This window comes from Micromys minutus, assembly GCF_963924665.1.
Source record: "Micromys minutus genome assembly, chromosome: 19".
In the NCBI taxonomy this organism is placed as follows: Eukaryota; Metazoa; Chordata; class Mammalia; order Rodentia; family Muridae; genus Micromys; species Micromys minutus.
In genome coordinates, this window is record NC_137954.1 from 7,215,185 (window position 1) to 7,234,087 (window position 18,903).

An 18,903-nucleotide genomic window follows, 5' to 3' on the forward strand; every position below is an offset into this window, starting at 1 on the left:
GCTGCTGCTCTTCTGAAGGACGGGGAGACTGGGACACAAGACCTTGGGCACCTGGACAACGTCACACAGCTAACAAACAAAATGACCGACTCAAAAGGGCCTTTAGAGCCTTCGCTAACCCGCTCCCTGTAATATGCAGTGGAAGACGCTGTGTTCGGATGAGTTGCTGATGAACTCTGTCTTCTAAGGCCCCTGCCACTACCAAAGCCCCGTCTCTGCCACGATGCCATCACCCTTCTCTATGTGGGTGGAGACTCCGGGAGCTCAGGAGTGTGCATGGCCATGCTAAGCACAAAGCAAATCAATTTTTTGGGGGGGGGAGATGATAGGACTTTTGGATGCCTAGAAACTCTCTTCTAAGTAACAATGCAATCAGACCCCTGTCCAAAGAGCAAGGGGGTCCTGCTCGAAATACCCCCGAGTGGCCCAAGGGCAGCTAGGACTAGCTACATCTGTGCATACCAAGCTCTGGGGAGCCTTGCGCAGGCACAGCTGACGGCTGCACAGGGATTCTGAAGACAGCCCGCTCTGCTCTTAGAACCAACTGCTACGAAGCTTTGTCCACCCACTGTCCACCCTGTTCCTCCACCTAAGTCTCCCTGCTTGAAATAAGATGGACGGCTCATTTCATGGCATTTAAAACGTGTATGTACCTGCACACTTGTTTATGTGTCATCGGGAGTGTCAGAGGCTGTGAGCGGGCTTCTGCAGGTGTGCTGGCAAGTGTGTGTGTGGAGACAGGCAGAGAGTGCTGGGTGTGACGGCCTTGTCTTCTCTCACCGGGCAGGGATGCCCACCTGTGTCTATTAATGAAACACTCCCCTCTGAAGGCTCACCAGAACACTGAAGAGGTGTTTGGGCATCATAGAGGTAAACTTTCCCAGTTCAGTGTAGACCTGGGCCCCTTCCCATCTGCCTTGAATCCTGCTCCACTGTGGTTACTAAACAAAGATACATCTAATTACCGCCTCCACCTCTACCACCAGACCTCGAGTGCTCAGCCTTCAGCAGCTCGGTGGGCAGGAGAACTGGCCGTGGCTGGTTCTGACAGCCAGGCAGCCGGGCTCCTTCAAACAGCTGCTCGTTGCTAAGGGTGAACCAGATACCATTTGAAGTAGGGCTGTGACAGCAGTAACTCCCCCACCCCACTGAAGAGTTTGAGTGTCAAAGCTCTCCCCTTTGATTACTGAGAGGAGAGGAGGAGGCTTTGCTAGCAAGAACTCTAACGGTCCCTTCAGCTCTCTCTAGTGTGAGAACAGAAGCCCTCCCCCCCCAGGCCCAGTGGCATCCAGGAAGAATGACATGGCTGATATTTTAAACACCTTCTATTCTCACAGAGTTGTATTTAAAACCCACACAGGTTCCAGCCGACATTTGAAAATGTGATTTTTAATTATTTCTGGGTTAATGTTTACTTATTACTCTATGATCAAATCCCTCTAGCTGAGATGTTTCCGTTATATGAAATATTGATTAGGGTTTAAGGTGATCATTTGTTGCATTTTGTGTGGTAGTGAGCTTATACAGGCTTTGTGTTTTTATTTGCTCCCATTTTATAGATGAGGACACTGAGGACAAGGTAGGTAACTGCATGGAAGGTCACCAGCTGGGAAGGCAGACCTAGAAGGTAAGATTGTCTCTCTCAGAAGCCCATTCTTTGAACCCTCTGCTGTTGTCATTAGCACTGACCTCTACCTCTCTGGGGTATAGCTTAAGAGCAGGGTAAGGTTTTAGAACTTGTTCTTTATGAGGCAAACAAAGGAACCTGCCCACAGCCGTTCACTCACCGCTAAGTGGAGTGGACTTTTGAGAGCAACGCCATCTGATTCTTCAAAACCGTTGTTAGTTCTTTCCAAAAGCTGTGGAGACAAAAGATGAAAAGCAAGAGCCACTGAGGAATTGTGGTTTCTGGATACGAATAGAGGCATAAATCAGAGAGGAGGCTTAAACCGTTAAGACATCAGAGTACCAGCAAACCAAGGTCAGAGATCAAGGATCACCTTCCTCAAACTGACAGGCAGGCCAAGCATTTCAGCTTCTGATCGACTTGGCATGTACTAACTACTTACAGAAAAAGGTTGTACTTGAAAAGATGCTCAGCTTTCGCAGTCCAGAAAACAAACGTACAGCATGTCCATCGCACTGAGAATCCATGATAGTGGAAAACGATAGCTAATGCTCATTACCAAACACACCTTTACTAGAATTAATGTCGGAAGAGAAGGGCGTGTCTCCTTAGTGAAACGACTCAGGTGAGAAAAAGAACTAAGCACAGTGACAAACATAAAACTCGGGAGCATCTGAAGTGGCACCGGGAAAATAAAACAGTGTGGCGGATTCCGAGCCCGAGGGTTAACTTGGACCCATGGTGATGAACGGCCTCGCCGAGGTGGCACGTAAGGTCTTCAGGCTCTCGAGAGATCACACTGTAACAAGAGTATTGGGAGAAGAGCCAGTGAAATATATGGAGTGGGCAGTATGCCAAACGAGAAAGTGTGACCTCGTGGTGCAGAGAGTTACGGCCAACAGCATGCTTGTGGACGGCTGGTGGAAGGACACATGAGAAAGACCCGTTGTGCTATTTGAGAATCCTTTTCATCCTAGGAATGAGTCCCTAATAAATAATCAGTATACCATGAGGCATGCGTACAGAAATGTTTTCACGTCACAAACATTCAGAGAATGATTACAACGTACCTAGATGTTGTGCAAGAGACTGAAGGTCCAAGAGGAAAAGTCAGCTTTCTCCTTACAGAGTTCGGGATATAGTACAGGCTTCTATGTAAGTGGTGCAGAGATGGGGGCCCAGGGGCTGAAGGGGAATCATACTGCAGCTAGAGTAACCAGAGCGGGCCTCGCTGACAGGTGATGGCCACGCCTGCTCTGGAGAAGGGAGAGAGAGCCTCTCGGCTATCTGGGCATTCCAGGCTGAAGGATCAGCAACCACCATGATCCCCAGGGACAGGTGTTCCGAAGACCATCAAAGAGGCTGGAGTAACGTAGGGGGCAAAGGGATGAGAATGAAGAGGGGACAGGGGTGGGGGTGGAGCTCTGGAAAGATCCTGTGGGTCGTGGTTGAGATTTTGCCTTTGACCCACAGTATGGAGGAGACTGACTATGTGCTCTGAGGAGAGAAATGGCATGCTCTAACTGAACGACTCCCAAATGGCAATGATGGGGCAACATCCGCACTTAGGATCCGAAGCAGCAGTTCAGAAGGAAAAAGCAAGGGCCCGGGTCAGCAGGAAACAACAGAGACAGACAGAAACAGTTGGGTGGACAGCTGGAGGCACAGAGTCAACCAGCTCTGGCTAAAGAAAGTCAGATAAGGAAGACCTGTGGTTTTGCAGAACTGGGCTACTGTGGGAGTTTGAGGCCAGTCTGGGCGAGGTAGTGAGACACTGTCTTAAAATGGGCAACCAAGAGCGCTGGCGTACAGCCGGGTGGAAGGCTGCTTGCTTAGCATGCGCAGGGCCCTGTATCAATCTACAGAGTACTCAGTGGGGGAGAAGGGAGATGGCAGACAGGCAGACACATACACAGACAGAGAGACAGAGACAGATCGAGATGCCATGATCGGAGCAACAAAGAGGAGAGACTAAGGGTAGGCTTGCGCCGTCTGATCAGATATTCCTTTCTCTTGCCTTCAGATTCTTTCTCACATATGGGGTACATACAAAGGGCACAGTAATCCAATATCCAGAGCCTGGACGAATGTGTGGTGATCGCAGTCAGTGACGTCCACTCCAGACTCCTGGTGGGTGGGTGTGGACTGCCCTATATGGCAGAGGTTAGATGACTCAAAATGACATTTTCTAGATAATGCCTTCGAGCAAGGGCTAAAGACAAGAATTATGTTCTGGCAGGAACTGCACTAATTGGAGTTTGGAAGACAAGTTGATAGAATAGGCTTCTGTCGTTCTGATGGGGAGCGTGGGCGTGGGGTTTTTTTTTTTTTTTTTTTTTTTTTTTTGCCTGTCTGTCAGCTTCCGGTGTGAAGATCACAAAACAGTGAGAGTAGAGAAGAAAGAGGTGGCAATGCCAGGCATCCATGATGGGGCAGGGCTGACATATCCCTGCATCTCAGCAAGGATGGTGTGTCTTTGAGTCAGACATTGTAGTGGCTTGGCTGCCTTCAGACTCACTCTCTCCAGGATTATGGGAAGAGGTGGCCACTCACCAGTACAACACATCGGTTCAGGCTTATGCTTGGAGGTCTAGCCTAGATTCCAACAGCCTTATGACACTCACTAAATAAAACTGTATCTTCTATTCTTCAGATAGGCAGCATGTTTCCATGTCCTGCAAATGAAGCCTACACAGGTTTTTGTAGACGTTTTCTATTTTCAACTCTTCAGCAGGCAGGGAACAGTGTCCCACAGTGCAGTCCTGGCTGGCCTGGGACTCATAGCTCTACCTGCTTCAGTTACAGACTGTGTGCACCACTATATCTGGAGACTGAGGCAAAATGAAGTATTCAAACCCTGAAAGCTAAAACTTCCTAAAAAGAATATCACCCACTTCTGTCCCTGAAACTCCTTAAGCTTGTCAAGTGAGACATGCATCCCAAAGCCAACAGTTCAAATGACACCATTTTCACTTTAAAACAACAACACCACCCAAATGAACACGATATATTCAGGAAATGTCTAGTAGGATTGGAGAACATTTAAATTCCTCTTCCTGTCTCCCAACCTCTTGTTCCCACAGTGAGCAAAGATGTTGTCATGTTACAGTTGGTTTCCAAACTCAGACGTGCATGGAAAGAGGAAACCTCAAATGGGAAATTGCCTCCATCAGATTGGCTCGTGGGCCTGACTGTGAGGCATTTTTTGAAGGGTTGCTAATTGATGCAGGAGGGTCCAGCCCACTGTAGGCAGTACTATCCCTAGGCAGATGGGCCTGGGTTACGTCAGAAGAGTAGCTGAGCAAGCCAGCAAGCAGAGTGCCTTCATGGTCTCTGTTTCAGTTCCTGCTTTCAAGTTCCTGCTTCCACGTGTAAGGTGAAGTAAACCCTTTCTTCCTCCAAATTGGCTTTGGTCAGCGTTTTATTACCGAAGAAGCAAACTAGACCATACTGTAATCAGTAAAATGACTAAAATGATTCCTAGTTCAAAACAAATTCTTAAATTTCCATATAACCAAAAGAATGATGTCCTCAGATCTTCTGTTGGGTATAGAGAACCTTTACAGAGTCAGTAGATATGGGACAGAGTGTTATCATTAAGAGACTGATAGATTAACAAGTGTAGAGATTAACAGCTCAAAACACACAATTTTAAACTTACAGAAAATGCATTGGAAGTGTGAGATATTTCATGTTTGTTCCTCATTGATATGAGAATAGAATCTGGACCTTACACTCAGGATATACTAAAATAATGAAAACAAGTTTAATTTTCACTTCAAAGGCACTGATTGGAAAACCCTTCTCTCTTACATGGCTAAAATAAAGAGTCTTCGCTGCCCGATAGGCCAGTAAACATCTGTTCTTTGTTTTGCAACATGATCACCTACAAGACTTCCTGGAATTGACAGGGTGCACTAACTCCAAACCCTGTCCTAGAATGAACCCGCAACCAACGGAACACAGAGCTTCTCCCGCCTCCCCTCTACAAGCACGCTGAACGGGAGCAGGAAGGCAACACGCCTCGAACACACACAGACTAGTATGTTCCCGTGATATTTATTTTGGAATAAGATTTTTCCCACATAGTTTTATCTTTCCACCAACACGTGCAGCCTTGTTTTCACTCAGAGCCAGCAAATGTTTGTGGGAGGAAGCACCGGAATTCAGTCTGTGCAGTGAGCAGATGTGTTTGCTGACTTAAGAGAACTTGGGGGGCGCTATCAGGAAACCCAGAACAGTTAGCAGATAAAGCAGGGGGGAAAGAGCTAGTATGGGGCATGAAACCCCAGTCAGAGAAAATAAAATGTGGCTTGGGGCCTGGACAGTAGGAGCTATCCGGGTTGAGAGAGGAAGAATGTTCAAGCAACAGAATGCACACATGAGAACAGGGTGCACATCTGCACACCATGCACACCCATTGCTCATGTTGCATGTTCCTGGCTGGCTTTGAACTGATGAGGATTCTCCTGTCTCCACGCCCCATCTCGCTACTGAGATTAGAGAGGTGCTGTTGGATCTGACTTTTACGTGGGTTCTGAGGATTCAAATTTAGGTTGGCATGCTTGGGAACTATCTTCCCAGCTCCTAGGTCATTTTCAGAGTATTTTAGAACCATTGTTTTAAACCCAGACTTCAAACCGGGACAGCTGTTCCGTTCAATAAGATGATGTAGGTAGGGACGAGCGAGCCATGATTAGATTCTTGGCCTTTTTGATTTAAAAAAAAAAAGCCATTCTGGCTACAATGTGAACAAACCAATGTAGTGGTGCCTTCAGATGCACAGACAGCTGAAACTTCTTGGTACTTCACAGAAGTCTGGGATCAGGGGCAGGAAACAAAGTGAAATGTCATTTAAAGTTCATGAACCTTTTACTCTCTAACATCACAATGTCTTTTTACCTGTGTGACTGTTTTCTGAAGAGCAACAAGCAATTGTCTTCTTCCATGGGGACATTAACTGGGACTGGTCCTCTAAGTCCCCCCCCCCTCTTTTAGATTAGAGGCTCTTCCTTTGTTAAGACAATGTGGAACTTGTCTTAACAACTTGCAGGTCATCTAAAACTAGCTTTTAGGATTTGAATTAACTTTCCTTCCCAATTGACAATCTGGTGCTAAACATATCAACTATAGGGAACGGGGCAGAGATTCCATGCATCTCTGATGCTTCATGTTGCATAAACTTCTTCCTGGAGGCATATGGGGGGTGAGAGAGAGGGGGAGGGGGGGAAAGTACAGTCAGAGTACTAGTACCACAATTTATGATATGGTGTGTAGTTTGTGATATGTTTGGAAAATAATGTTGCCCTATAGAGATAAACTTCAAAATACTTTGTCAAAACGAGAAATGGAACGACTCTTCTGTAAACCAGTTTAGGTAAAACCACCTGCCGAGGTAGAAATTAGTGAGCACAGAGATCTGGTAGTTGCAAATGGGGGGGGGTGACTTTACATATATGATATAAAGTTTAGCTTTCCCTTAAGTATATTTCCAATTAACATGCTTATCAAAATCCACACAGTCCATGCATTCAAAGTGAACCATACCCAGGTCTAATGTCATAAATTCAATATGTACATACCCAATACGACACCAAAGAATTTCATGGACACAATAAAATTTGTGCTCTTCCTGAGGATCGCCTTAATAAAGCCTTCTTATAGATTACTTCATCGCATCTCTTGCCCCTCTAAACCTCTGAAGTTCATTCTCTTCTCAACTGAGCAATCACCTATAAAGTTTCTATATAATCGAGCCAACTCATTCCTTTGCCTCCCCTTTGTCCAACCACCATCAGTTTGCCGAGACTCCTTTTGGGTACAGAAACCCAGAAGATTTGGTATTACAGCCCCTCCCAGGTCCCACTGACAGGTAAAGGTGAGGTGCTGAGTGAGAGGAGAGAGGAAGGAGACGGGATAAGCAAATTCTCTTTCCAACCGTCTTGATTGTGGGTTAGCTCATTGGAATGGGAGGAAGCTGGAATGGTGGATAGATTTTATTGTTGTCATTGATGGGGACAGTTTCCTGTTTCCCAAGCCAGTTCTGAGCTCACGGGCTCAGGCCCTGAATGCCGGGACTGGTAAGAGACTCCACGCCTGACCTTCAGCATCTTGTTCAGCCTGAGCCGACAGACGGCTGTCTTTGAGCTTATGAAATTTTCAGGACTTTTTTTTTTTTTAAACCTAAAAGCACTTCCTCAGGACTGGAAGGCTCACTCAAAGAGCATCTTAATGCCTTAGAAGTAAAGGCAGCAGACGGAACAAGCAGAGTTTGAACTCTTTTCACAAGTGCATTTGTGGTAAGAAAATAAAGGATAAATATGAGCATCAGTGGTAAGGTGACCGGTCGCTAGTCTGGTGCAGCAACCATCTCACTGAACTCTGAGGAACACATAAATATTGCACTGGATCTGGAAAACCAAGCTTTATAAATAGTATAAACTGTCTCTATTTGAAAACATGGCAGTGAAAAATTTAAGGCTCCCAAGGGCCTCAGAGGCTGAGCTAAACTGGTTCTTAAATGTTCTGTTTAAGAAAACAGAAAATGAGTGTGGCTCAGACTGTGGAAACAGGAAAAGTCTGGCTAGTTAGTCTGAGAGGGAATCCTGCGCTGGCTGTTTCTGGTTAGACTCTAACACCATACTTAGTGTCCGTGAAGAGAGGGCAGGGAGAGCTAGACAACCTTCAGACATGTCTACCAGGAGCAAGGCATGAAGAGGTCTAGAGACCGATTTCTTGGTCTTCTAGCAGAAAGGACATGTGCAGACTATGAAGAGTTTGAAGCAGGGCCAGAATCCTGGGAAGCTGGCACCTCTGCCAGGAGTTTAATATCACATTCCACTTGTTTATGCTTAGGGATGAAATGCTACTTGGGCAACCCCAAGAACACACCTTAGCTTCTCAGCTAGTGTGTGTGTGTAAGAGAGAGAGACAGAGAGAGAGAGAGAGAGAGAGAGAGAGAGAGAGAGACAGACAGAGAGCGCGAGAGAGAGAGAGAGAGAGAGAGAGAGAGAGAGAGAGAGACAGACAGACAGACAGACAGACAGACAGACAGAGAGAGATGCATTCATGACAGAGACTGGGCCAGCTGGTCTGACCACCCCACTGTGTCAATACCACCTTTCCTTCAAAGTTCACGTGAGACTGGTCACCAAATGCTACAGCTAGCTTTCTTAAGACTGACTACTTTTTATGGCCCCCCACCTCCCAAAGGAAAATGACACCCAAAATCAGCAGAAACAGTTTCAAGAAAGCCATGTCCCCATTCCCAAGAGGTGGGGTGGATGGTTTTTGGTCATTCAATGGATGATGGATGTTTGTCATGATCTAAGGAGTGTGGTTACAAGTTGTTATGACCTTAGTCAGGGAAGAAGCAAAACGAGGGAGGTTAGACTCAGGGATTTCATTTTCTTTGTTTCCTCTCTCCTTTTCAGTGTTAAGGGGAATGAGGGAGAAGGGATGGGAAAAAACCAGGGGTGTGTGTAGGGTATAATACAGGGGAACTAGGAATAAAGGGAAGGTTATTGACTCTTAAGCTATAGAGCCAAACAACTAGCCAGAAAAATCTCACATTGGTATATATCTTTGCACAGTGTTGCAAAATTAAGGTTCTATTTGGTTGCAACATACCATGTATCAACTCCTTTTAAGGTATTGTACCAATGCAGTTCTGAAGAGATGTGAAATTCAGTCCTTGGAAAGCTGCTGTTACAAACAGTTTAGGATAATTAAGAAATGCGAGTTAATAGTCACTCCACCAAACTTATGGCCACATTAGATAATGGTATAGTTTGTTACAAAAATAGCTCTCCTAGGTTGAACAGACAGCTAGCTTTCAGGAGATCCCAAAGGCCTTTTAATATCAGAACTGATAGGACAAGCGGGCACCTGGCCTCTCTGCTCACCAGAGATGCTCATCCTGACGGCACATCAACAGCTTCCCCGTGCTGCCACACCAAGCGTGGCACTGGCTACCTCCTCATGACGCTGCTCACATGCCTTAACAGCCATTAGAAAAAAACATGTTGCTTGAAATAGTTATAACAATTACTCACAGAAACTCAGTAATTCTAGAAGGTATGAATTTAAAGCACTTTCATTTCCCTCTCTGCTCACTCCTCCTACCCCAAATTCCAAAAATAAGTTTCTTCATTAACTCTTTTCATGTGTGTGAATCAAACGTTATGCCACGTTAGGAGGCGATAACACAAATTAAAGAGGAAGCTGCTGGATTAAGTTCCTTCTTCTTGGGAGCTGATGGGGATGGTTCTGCTTATCCCCTCCTCCAGTGTGTGCTCAGTTCCCGTTGATTTCCTGGCCAATTAAAAGGCATAAGAGTCTGTAGCGTGTGGAAAGAAAGGCTAATCAAACCCACAGGGATGAGAAAAGATTGTGTGTGTGTGTGTGTGTGTGTGTGTGTGTGTGTGTGTGTGTGTGTAAAATGTGAAGGTTAACAACGATGAGAAGAGGGTTACAACTATGGGTATTGTTCATTTCCTGTTCCCGCTTTCTCACACTCTAAACTTCCTACAAGGAATAAACACTGTTATCGTAAAAACAAGAGACATTTCCGTCTAAAACTTAGATGGATACACTGGGTGGTTTCCGAAATTTCTTTAGATATCTTCTACATTATATCCGGTCCATTTTTGTAAAGCAATACAAGCCTGGCTAGTACCATTGTTGCCTGGTTGGAGTTGTTACTTTTTCTTGTTACTTTGACAAGATACCTGAAAAAAGAAACTCATGAGAGTTAACCTTTGCTTTGGCTGATGGTTTAAGAAAGGATACAAGCCATCATGGTGGGCAGATGTGGAACAGGAGCATGAGGAATGCTGGCCACATTGTGTGGGCACTCAGGAAGTGCGAATGAAATCTGGCCTTCTGGTATCTTCTTTTTATAAAGTTTGGGATACAGCCCATGAAGGTCCCACCCACACTGAGAGAGGGACTTCCCAACTCAGCCAAACCTCTCTGGACTTCTTCACAAACATATTCAAAACTTTGTTCCCTGGATAATTTTGTTTCCTATAAAGCTGTCAGTGAAGATCAGCTATCAGAGAATACATTCTGTATTTAAGCTTCACAAGTGGAACCAACTATCTATACCATGAACCACAACTACTAGAAAGTTCTAGAAATACCAGCCTGATACAAAGTGAGTGGGTGCCTTGGTTGCAGACACAGCAAAAGCCTCCTGGGGAACCTTTCCTACCTCCTTGGACATGAACACAAACATGCAGAAGTCCGCTCTGACATGGCAACATTTGCTGAAAGGCAATGCCAGTGCAGGAAGAAATCTCCGCTATTCCTGGTGTTCTAGAAATGAAACCAATGTGAACCGTGTCTATTAACATCTGGAGTCTTCAGAGTATTTCAAAGATAAGGTCACCCTGTTCTATCACTAGTAAGTTCAACATACTGTATTCTACCCATGAAAAAGGCATCTGATGGGTTTTTAAATTCTTTTTCTATGCATTCTGTGTTACATGTATGCATGTATGGTGGTGGCAGTAGTGTGTGTGTGTGTGTGTGTGTGTGTGTGGTGTAGGAGCAGAAGAGGAAAAACAGAAGACAGTGCTAATTAGCCAATATGCACTGGTACCAAGGGTTTAGGATTTAAAACAACAGGGGCTGGTAGATATCAAGAGGCAACTGATAGATGCCCCACTGTTAAGAAGAGCACTGGTTCTCTATCTCAGGTTGCCCATTGTTCCTTTGGCATGGTGGAGACTGAGCCACCTTAACTTGCTGTGTGGGAAAGTAGCAGAGTTGTCAACCCGATTTCCCGAGGACCCTCACCTTACCCTGGACTCTGTAAGCCTAAGTATGGGTTGGTTAGGGACAAACTTAAGAAAAAACAATCAGCGAAATGAAACTTTTTATCAATTTGTCTATTGTAAGACAGGGTCTCTTCTACTGAGCCCCGACTGTCCTGGGACTCACTATGATTCTCCTGCCTCAGCCTTCCCAGTATCAGGACGGTAGCTATCCACTGCACATTCTAGTCTAGCCTGGTCAAGAATAATGTCTTCCTCGGGTTGGGCCTTCATCTGTTTGTGACGACCCACTTTTCAGACTGTGACAGAAAACTGACCCAGCTCTGGTGACCAACCTGTTCCCAACAGCACAGCACAATGCAGGCTGAGCTCCAAGCTGGTTCTCAGGCAGCGGAGCCCCCATCACCCTGGGGAGAGGCTATGACCACAAATTCCATGCTAGGGCACAGCAACCATAAAATAGAAGTCTCGTGCGTATGCAAGAAAACATTAACTGTAGCTTAATCTCAGCACTTACTCATTATAAAGAGCTTTGAAGGAGGTTTCCAAGTTTGTGCTTAGGGAGGGTGCTGGCTTGGAAAGATTAACTCCAAACTATTAACATTAAACATTAATGGCAAGTCTTATTAAAATACCAAACAATCATGAGAGGTCCTGGGGACTCCACAGTTGTGCAGTTTGGACTCTGACTTATCTTCCCTCCCCACTCCTGCCTCAATTTCTCTTTTTCATTTTCTCCTTCCTCTCCCTTCCTTTCCCCTGAGGCCATAGCGAGGGAATAGGCTGTATACACTGCCTTAGGGGCTTTCACACCATCCGTCTGGTCTGGGACCCTTTTGTCCTTACTTTGCCTTTGTCTGCTGCAGTGGGGTGGTGTAGTGTGGTACAAGGCCTCTCGGGGAAGCGGTGGAGTCAGACTCCACCCTGCTGAGACTGGCACATTTCTTTTCTTTAAAATATGGCCCAGAGACCTTTACTTTAAAGATTTATTTATTTTATACATGTGAGTACATTGTTGCTGTCTTCAGACACACCAGAAGAGGACATCAGATCCCATTACAGATGGTTGTGAGTCACCACGTGGTTGCTGGGATTTGAACTCAGAACCTCTGGAAGAACAGTCAGTGCTATTAACCACTGAGCCATCTCTCCAGCCTGACATGGCACATTTCTAACAGGACCAGTCACTGACCATGGAGACACTAAAATGCTTCACTATGTCAGGGACACTCCAACCAGGGTGTCTTTTTCTTTCCTTCCTCTCTACATCAGCCTCCACACAGCTCAGCACAGGGCAGGGGCGAGAAGAGCTCCTCCTCTGTTTAAAGACAGCTTCGGGAGCTTACCCTCCTTAACACCCTTCCCCTGTCGCTCCCACGGGCTCAATTTCCCCCCAAAAGTAATTCTTTAATATGGTGCCTGAGCTAGTGCCTGTCCCAGAGAGAATGTTCATTTGTGATAATGCACAAATTTCAAAAATGAATAAAATATGTAAAAAAATGAAAGCCCGAAGAAAAAGAAAAAAAAAATGACACATTTTATACTTTTGGTGGTGATGATGGGGGCGGTGGTGCTGATGACAGAATCCAGAGGTTTGTCTGCCTAGGCGAGAACTCTCACTGAGCTACATCCTCAGCCCCTATGCTTTCACATGGTCTTAGGTGACCCCTGTGAAAATGTCATTTGACTCCCCAAGAGGGTCTTGAACCATAGGCTGAGAACTGTTCTTTGAGACTGTCCTCTCCTGGTGGTGTTACTACAGCTTATTATTATACCTGTTTATGCAGCTTAACCTACACTAATATTCATGTAATTTCCTGGTGATAAACTAGAAAAGGCAGAACACCAAGGCTTGGGTTACAACTGGCACAGAAGATCTTTTGAGTTATGTCAATGGATGTTGAGTGTGGCTTAGTGCGTGGTACCTGCAGACACACTTGCTGGGCCCCAGTCCATCCTTCCCATGAGGCTCAGTCCCGTCTCTAAGCTTTTACACTGAGTCTCATCTGAGCCACCACTCTCCAAGGAAGCTGTTACTGAACCTCAAAGAGAAGGGACACTCGCCTAATTGGAACCAGCTCTGAGGCTATTTCCAGCTGTTCTTTCATGCCGGGACGGGGTAGTGCACACGTCTCTTCATTCTCTTCGTAGTAGCAAGTACATTTTTGAATATTAATCTAATTTTATATAACGTTTCAATTTTTAATTTTATTATTTTTGTTTGTTTGCGTGTGTGGGTTTTTTTTGGGGGGGGGTTCTCTGTATAGCTTTGTCTGTCTTGGAACTCTCAATTCACCACCTCTGCCACTGGAGTGCTAAGAGTAAAGGTGTGTGCCACCACTGCCCAGCATTAACTGTGCCCATTCTTAAGCTCTGAGTTGAATCACATTTAAGCTACAACAAAACTTTATCTTTCCCACAAATTTAACAAAGTAATTTCAACTTGTGAGACAGAAATGAATAGAAAATTATTATTGGGATTGGGGTGTTCTATTGAAAAGGAACCCTGTGCACCCACGGACGCTTTACTCAAAGTTTGTTTTTGATAGTATTTAAATAAAAAAATTTGGTGTGTGTGCACATGTGTATGTGCATATTCTTGCATGAGTGAGTGTGTGTTTGTGTGTGTGGTTTTGTGTGCATCTGTGTGTGTGTGTGTGTGTGTGTAGGTGTTCACGTCTGCATGTGTTTGTGTGTGTGTTGATACTTGTGGCACTGCTTCCATGTGTGGACACACCCTTTTGGGGATGCAGTGATTAAACCAGGTCATCAGCCTTGGCTGCACACGCATTCACCCATTGAACCATCTTGCTTTCTGCTGGTCTTTGGAGAACTTTAATTGTAACATTTATTTCTAGTGATATGAGTAAGTATTTGTCTGGATTTCTTAAAATTATAAAAGTTATTCTTATGTCCATCTTTCTGAGTAGATCTGTTGTCGTATACCTGATTGTCTTTTTTGAATCCTTCGTTTTTCCCTCTGTGTATAAGTGGACACCAAGACAAAAAGCTTCACTGCTGAGCAAACATGATTTTCTGCATCTCAACCTTAAGGACTTGATCCCAGAAGCGATTTTAATGAAATAAATACAAAGAATCCCAGGTTGCCTTCTCTATTTTAACATTCACAGGCGGTCCTTCATTATCTGTGGACTCTGAAAACTACACATACTCAACAAACCGTAGAATAAAAATGACCAAAAAATGACCTATACCGAACACACTTTTTTTGCTAGTATTCCCCGAGTAATAAAATATTACAATGTATGAAATGTTTATTAGTTATTATAAGTACCTTGGAGAGAATATGTAGGTCATATGCAAATATAAAGCCATTCTTTGTAAGAGATTTGCACATCTCTGGAATTTGGTTCCCATAAGAGGTCCTGTGTCAGCCTTCCACGGTCACTAAGAGACTGTACCACTTTCTGAGCCAACCCAGTCTGCTGTGACTTCCTGGTCAGGATATAGGACACCAACACTAAAGCTTCCTGCTTTTCCCACATCCCAAATTTGCCGTATCTTTTGCCGAATTTAAATACCCTACCACAACAATGACTTTGGCTTAATTAAAGTATACTGCAGCTCCCTTCTGCTGGTAAGATGCCAAGTTGGTTGTTTAAAAACCCTTATCTACAGAGAGTAGAAGTGAATTGTGCTTACCCTTGGCTGTGCTTGGGCCTGGTGGGAGCCAAGCATTGTTGAGACAGCACTGAGTTCCTAGGATGAACACCTTGACATGGGGAGATGTCCCTGTGCTTCCTGAACAACTGGACCTGCCCATTTCAAAACCATAAGCCTCTTTCACATTCCACTGGTACCCGCTTGGTTAAATTAGGTATTCAACCAGCTGTTCTCCACATGAGCCTTCTCAGTGATTTCTTGAGGAGATGAATCAACAATTCTAACTGGGTTTCCAACTATACATTGTCAGTAGAGATCTATCTGTTTTACTGTTACTACTGCCTTGTGACTACTGTTCCCCAGCATGGAAGTATAATCTACCGTTCATCCCCAGTAAGCCTCTGGCAAATATCTGGCGATATTTTTGAATGCAGGAAGTTGAGGAAGAAGGGCTGCTATTGGGTGTCCAGCAAGCAGAGGTCTGGGAAACTAATGAGCACCCTGGAATGCACACAGTAACACCCACACAACCAGCCCCCTTAAGTTTCCCTTTCAAGATATTAATAGTGCCAAGGCTGGGATGCCCTCCATTAGGGAAGTAAAAAAAAAACCAAAAGAAGTTGAACCATTGGGAAGGATTACCACCCACAGAACAGAGATCTGAGTCAGGTTTCCAGCTCAGACAAGCTGCTGAGGGAAGCCTCACAGTCCTCTCAGGGAGGAATACAGTAACTGTGGATGCATTGGTAGCACAAAGGTTGGCACAGAAGGTGTCACCAACTTGGTACTGAGAAAGCCATCCCTCTCATCCTGCTTCTCTGCCGTAGAAAGTGCATGCACTGGCGAGTGAAACAGACAAGCGATATTAACCAAACTCTACAAATAACTCATTTTAAGTCTTCTCTTCTTTGGGGGATATGTTAGGCTTGAGGGTGGAGGGAAGTAATAAATATCATCGATGTTGTGACGCCTGAGAAGAGCTGCAGCCATTTCAGATTTTAATCACCTTGCCCCTTATTACAGACGTGAACTGTGCGGCAGATGCTCAGGAGGAAAGCCTTCACCAGCCTGTGCATCTCATTACTTATGTGAAGAAAATTAGGCAAGATTCCAAGGCTACAGAAGACTCATGCTCTGTTGGGAGTTATTAATTACAAGCAGACTTAAGAAGCATTAATTTGTTTTGGTAACCATGCCAGGGCATATCTAAGTCTGCCAAACAGGATGAAAAGGGGAGGCTGGGGAGGCTGGGGAGAAGGTGAGTTTCTTGGATCCATTGGTAAAGCAGGGGATTAAAACCAGATGTCCCTGATGTGTCTCTTCTAGCCAAGCTCCAAACAGAACATTCCTTCTGCTGGAGTTTCAATTAAATTGATGCTCAACTGCCTCACACTTAATCACCTAAACTCAGTTTTTTTTTTAAACAATCAGGTTCTTGTTTTGCTTTGAGATAATTAACATATACTTGAACACAAATGCCCACCCACACACATGTATATACAAAAGAGAAGAAAATTGGATAAAATATAGACATTGGTTATCTCTAGATAGGAAAATAATCACAGATTTCAACATCACATATTTTTTTCTATGAATTATCCAATAATTCTGTAACTAGGCACATAGTATTTTCAAAATGAGGAAAGAGTCTGCAACAGGACAATTACTTATACCTCGTCTGTCCTAAGTTCATTCCACACTTATAATCCAGTCCTGTTTCTACAGTGTCTTCTAAGCATCAGCATGGCTGTATATGCTGGATATACATAGTCAGAAGAAAATAGTCATAGATATCAATGAAGTTTAAGTCTTACCCAATTATTATATATCTAGCTAAAAAAAACACAGTGCTACATAAGAGGCTAATGCATTACTCAGAAACAAAGTGGTCCAAGGGCTCCTCTGTTTTCCACGGGCTAACACACATGTCTTTGCATCAATAGATAAAGGGAAGGACAAGACTAGATACCAGGTCACTGCAAAGGATCTGGGGTAGAGCTGTGTTTAAGCTCAATGCCTAGCTTACATACAACCTGTACCTTCAGTTATAGCAAATGTTGGTTCAAGTACAAACATTTCCTTTAAAGTCTGAAATAACACATACACATAATGTCTATGTCTCATGGTCATTGGAAGAATGGAAGTGTCTTGCTAAGCTACTAATAAAACTGCAATGGCTGAACTTAGGGTATTGACTGAACTTAACATATATCAAAGAAACAACTTTGTGGCAACAAAACAAACAACAACAAAACAAAACCAACCAACCAAATAAACAAACCCAAAACCTAGCAACCATTTAGGTTCAAGACACCAATAAACAACCAGGTTCTTCAGATATGTAACCTAGTAACTGTCTGATTAAAACAGAAGAGCTTCCATGTGAATGTTATGAAGGCCAATGTTGGGCAAACCTTGGAGAAAGATGGCTCAAAGTCACAATGGTTTGAGGAAAACAGGCAGTCACTTAGATCAATAGATTCTCATCAGTTCTGGTCTTACACCGACCTTAAGTTGTTCAAGTTGTCCCTCACAGGACAAAAGTCTCATGGCACACTCTTTCAAACCTTTCTTCTCTCTGTGTTGAAATGTATGCTGGAGTTCTAATGTATAGAACCATAAGATGCTAAGATTGTGCTGTGGGCCATGAAATTTGTGGCCATCTATGGATGGAAGCCGTGGGACACTACCATGTCCACAGTACTTGTAGATTGTTCTTTCTGAGTAACTGTCTTAGGGTCTCACTGCTGTGAACAGACACCATGACCAAGACAACTCTATAAGGACAACATTTAATTGGGGCTGGCTTACAGGTTCAGAGGTTCAGTCCATTATCATTAAGGTGGGAGCATGGCAGCGTCCAGGCAGGCCTGGTTCAGGAGGAGCGGAGAGTTCTACATCTTCATCTGAAGGCTGCTAGAAGAAGACTGACTCTCATGTGGCTAGGAGAAGAGTCCCACTGCCCACCCCCAAATAGTGACACACTTCTTTCAGTAAGGCTACACCTACTCCAATGAGGCCACACCTCCTAATAGTGCCACACCCTGGGCCAAGCATATTCAAACCACCACAGTAACTATTTGAGTTGATCACCTTTTTCTGTGCCACAGTTCATGGCTGTATTTTTGACAGTGCTTACTTAAACCTTTTGCCCACTCTTCACCTGAGATATCTAGTTCTTCAGTGTTAGCTATTAGAGCTTCTTTAAATATTCTGCCAGAGCCCTTTGTACACAATTTTTCATATGAACATCACTGTAAATCTCTGGATAGTGTCTTTTGATCAGCAACAATTTGAGATTAATATAGTTCAACATTTTGCAACTTGTTTTAGAAATCTTTCCCTCTGAGACATGAGTGTGTTCTAATACCGTGGTCCTCGACCTTGCCAATACTGCAGCCCTTTAATACAGTTCCTCATGTTGTGGTGGCCCTCAACCATGACATTATTTCATTGCTACCTCACTGATGTCATGCTGCTACAATCATCAATTGTAATGTTAGTGTTTTTGAAGGCAGACGTTTGCCAGAGGGGTCATGACCCACGGGTTGAGAACCACTGTTGTTACACCTTTCTTTTCATGTCTTCACTCTCCTGCTTGAATTGAGTTCTGTGCGGAGTGGGAGCACATTCATCCCCCACCCCAGCAAAATTCAGTTCAAAGGTATTTTGCTCTCCTGCTGAGCTGCATTTATCACTAGAGAAGACATTGCATGTACAGACTCAGTCTTTAATTTCTGATCCTCTACTTTGTCTCAAACCACATTTTTGTGAGTCTGCAATAGGTCTTTGAAATCTAGAAGCAAAGTCTCTAGGCTTTTCTTTTTCAAGATATTTACATATTCTTTGCCTTTTGCATTTCTATGTAAAATT

At 44.2% G+C, this 18,903-nt stretch overlaps 1 protein-coding gene across 2 annotated transcripts in view; it reads right to left on the reverse strand.

Moving 5' to 3' along the window:
- The window catches only part of ANKRD44 (ankyrin repeat domain 44), a gene marked incomplete at its 3' end in the record, with an annotated part of 157,860 nt that overhangs the window by 33,416 nt on the left and 105,541 nt on the right, over positions 1-18,903 (reverse strand). For both annotated transcript variants that reach the window (XM_080932857.1, XM_080932856.1), the window contains exon 16: positions 1,788-1,859. In XM_080932857.1, coding sequence (XP_080788983.1) covers positions 1,788-1,859 — 72 coding nt within the window. The remainder of the gene's footprint in view (positions 1-1,787; positions 1,860-18,903) is intronic.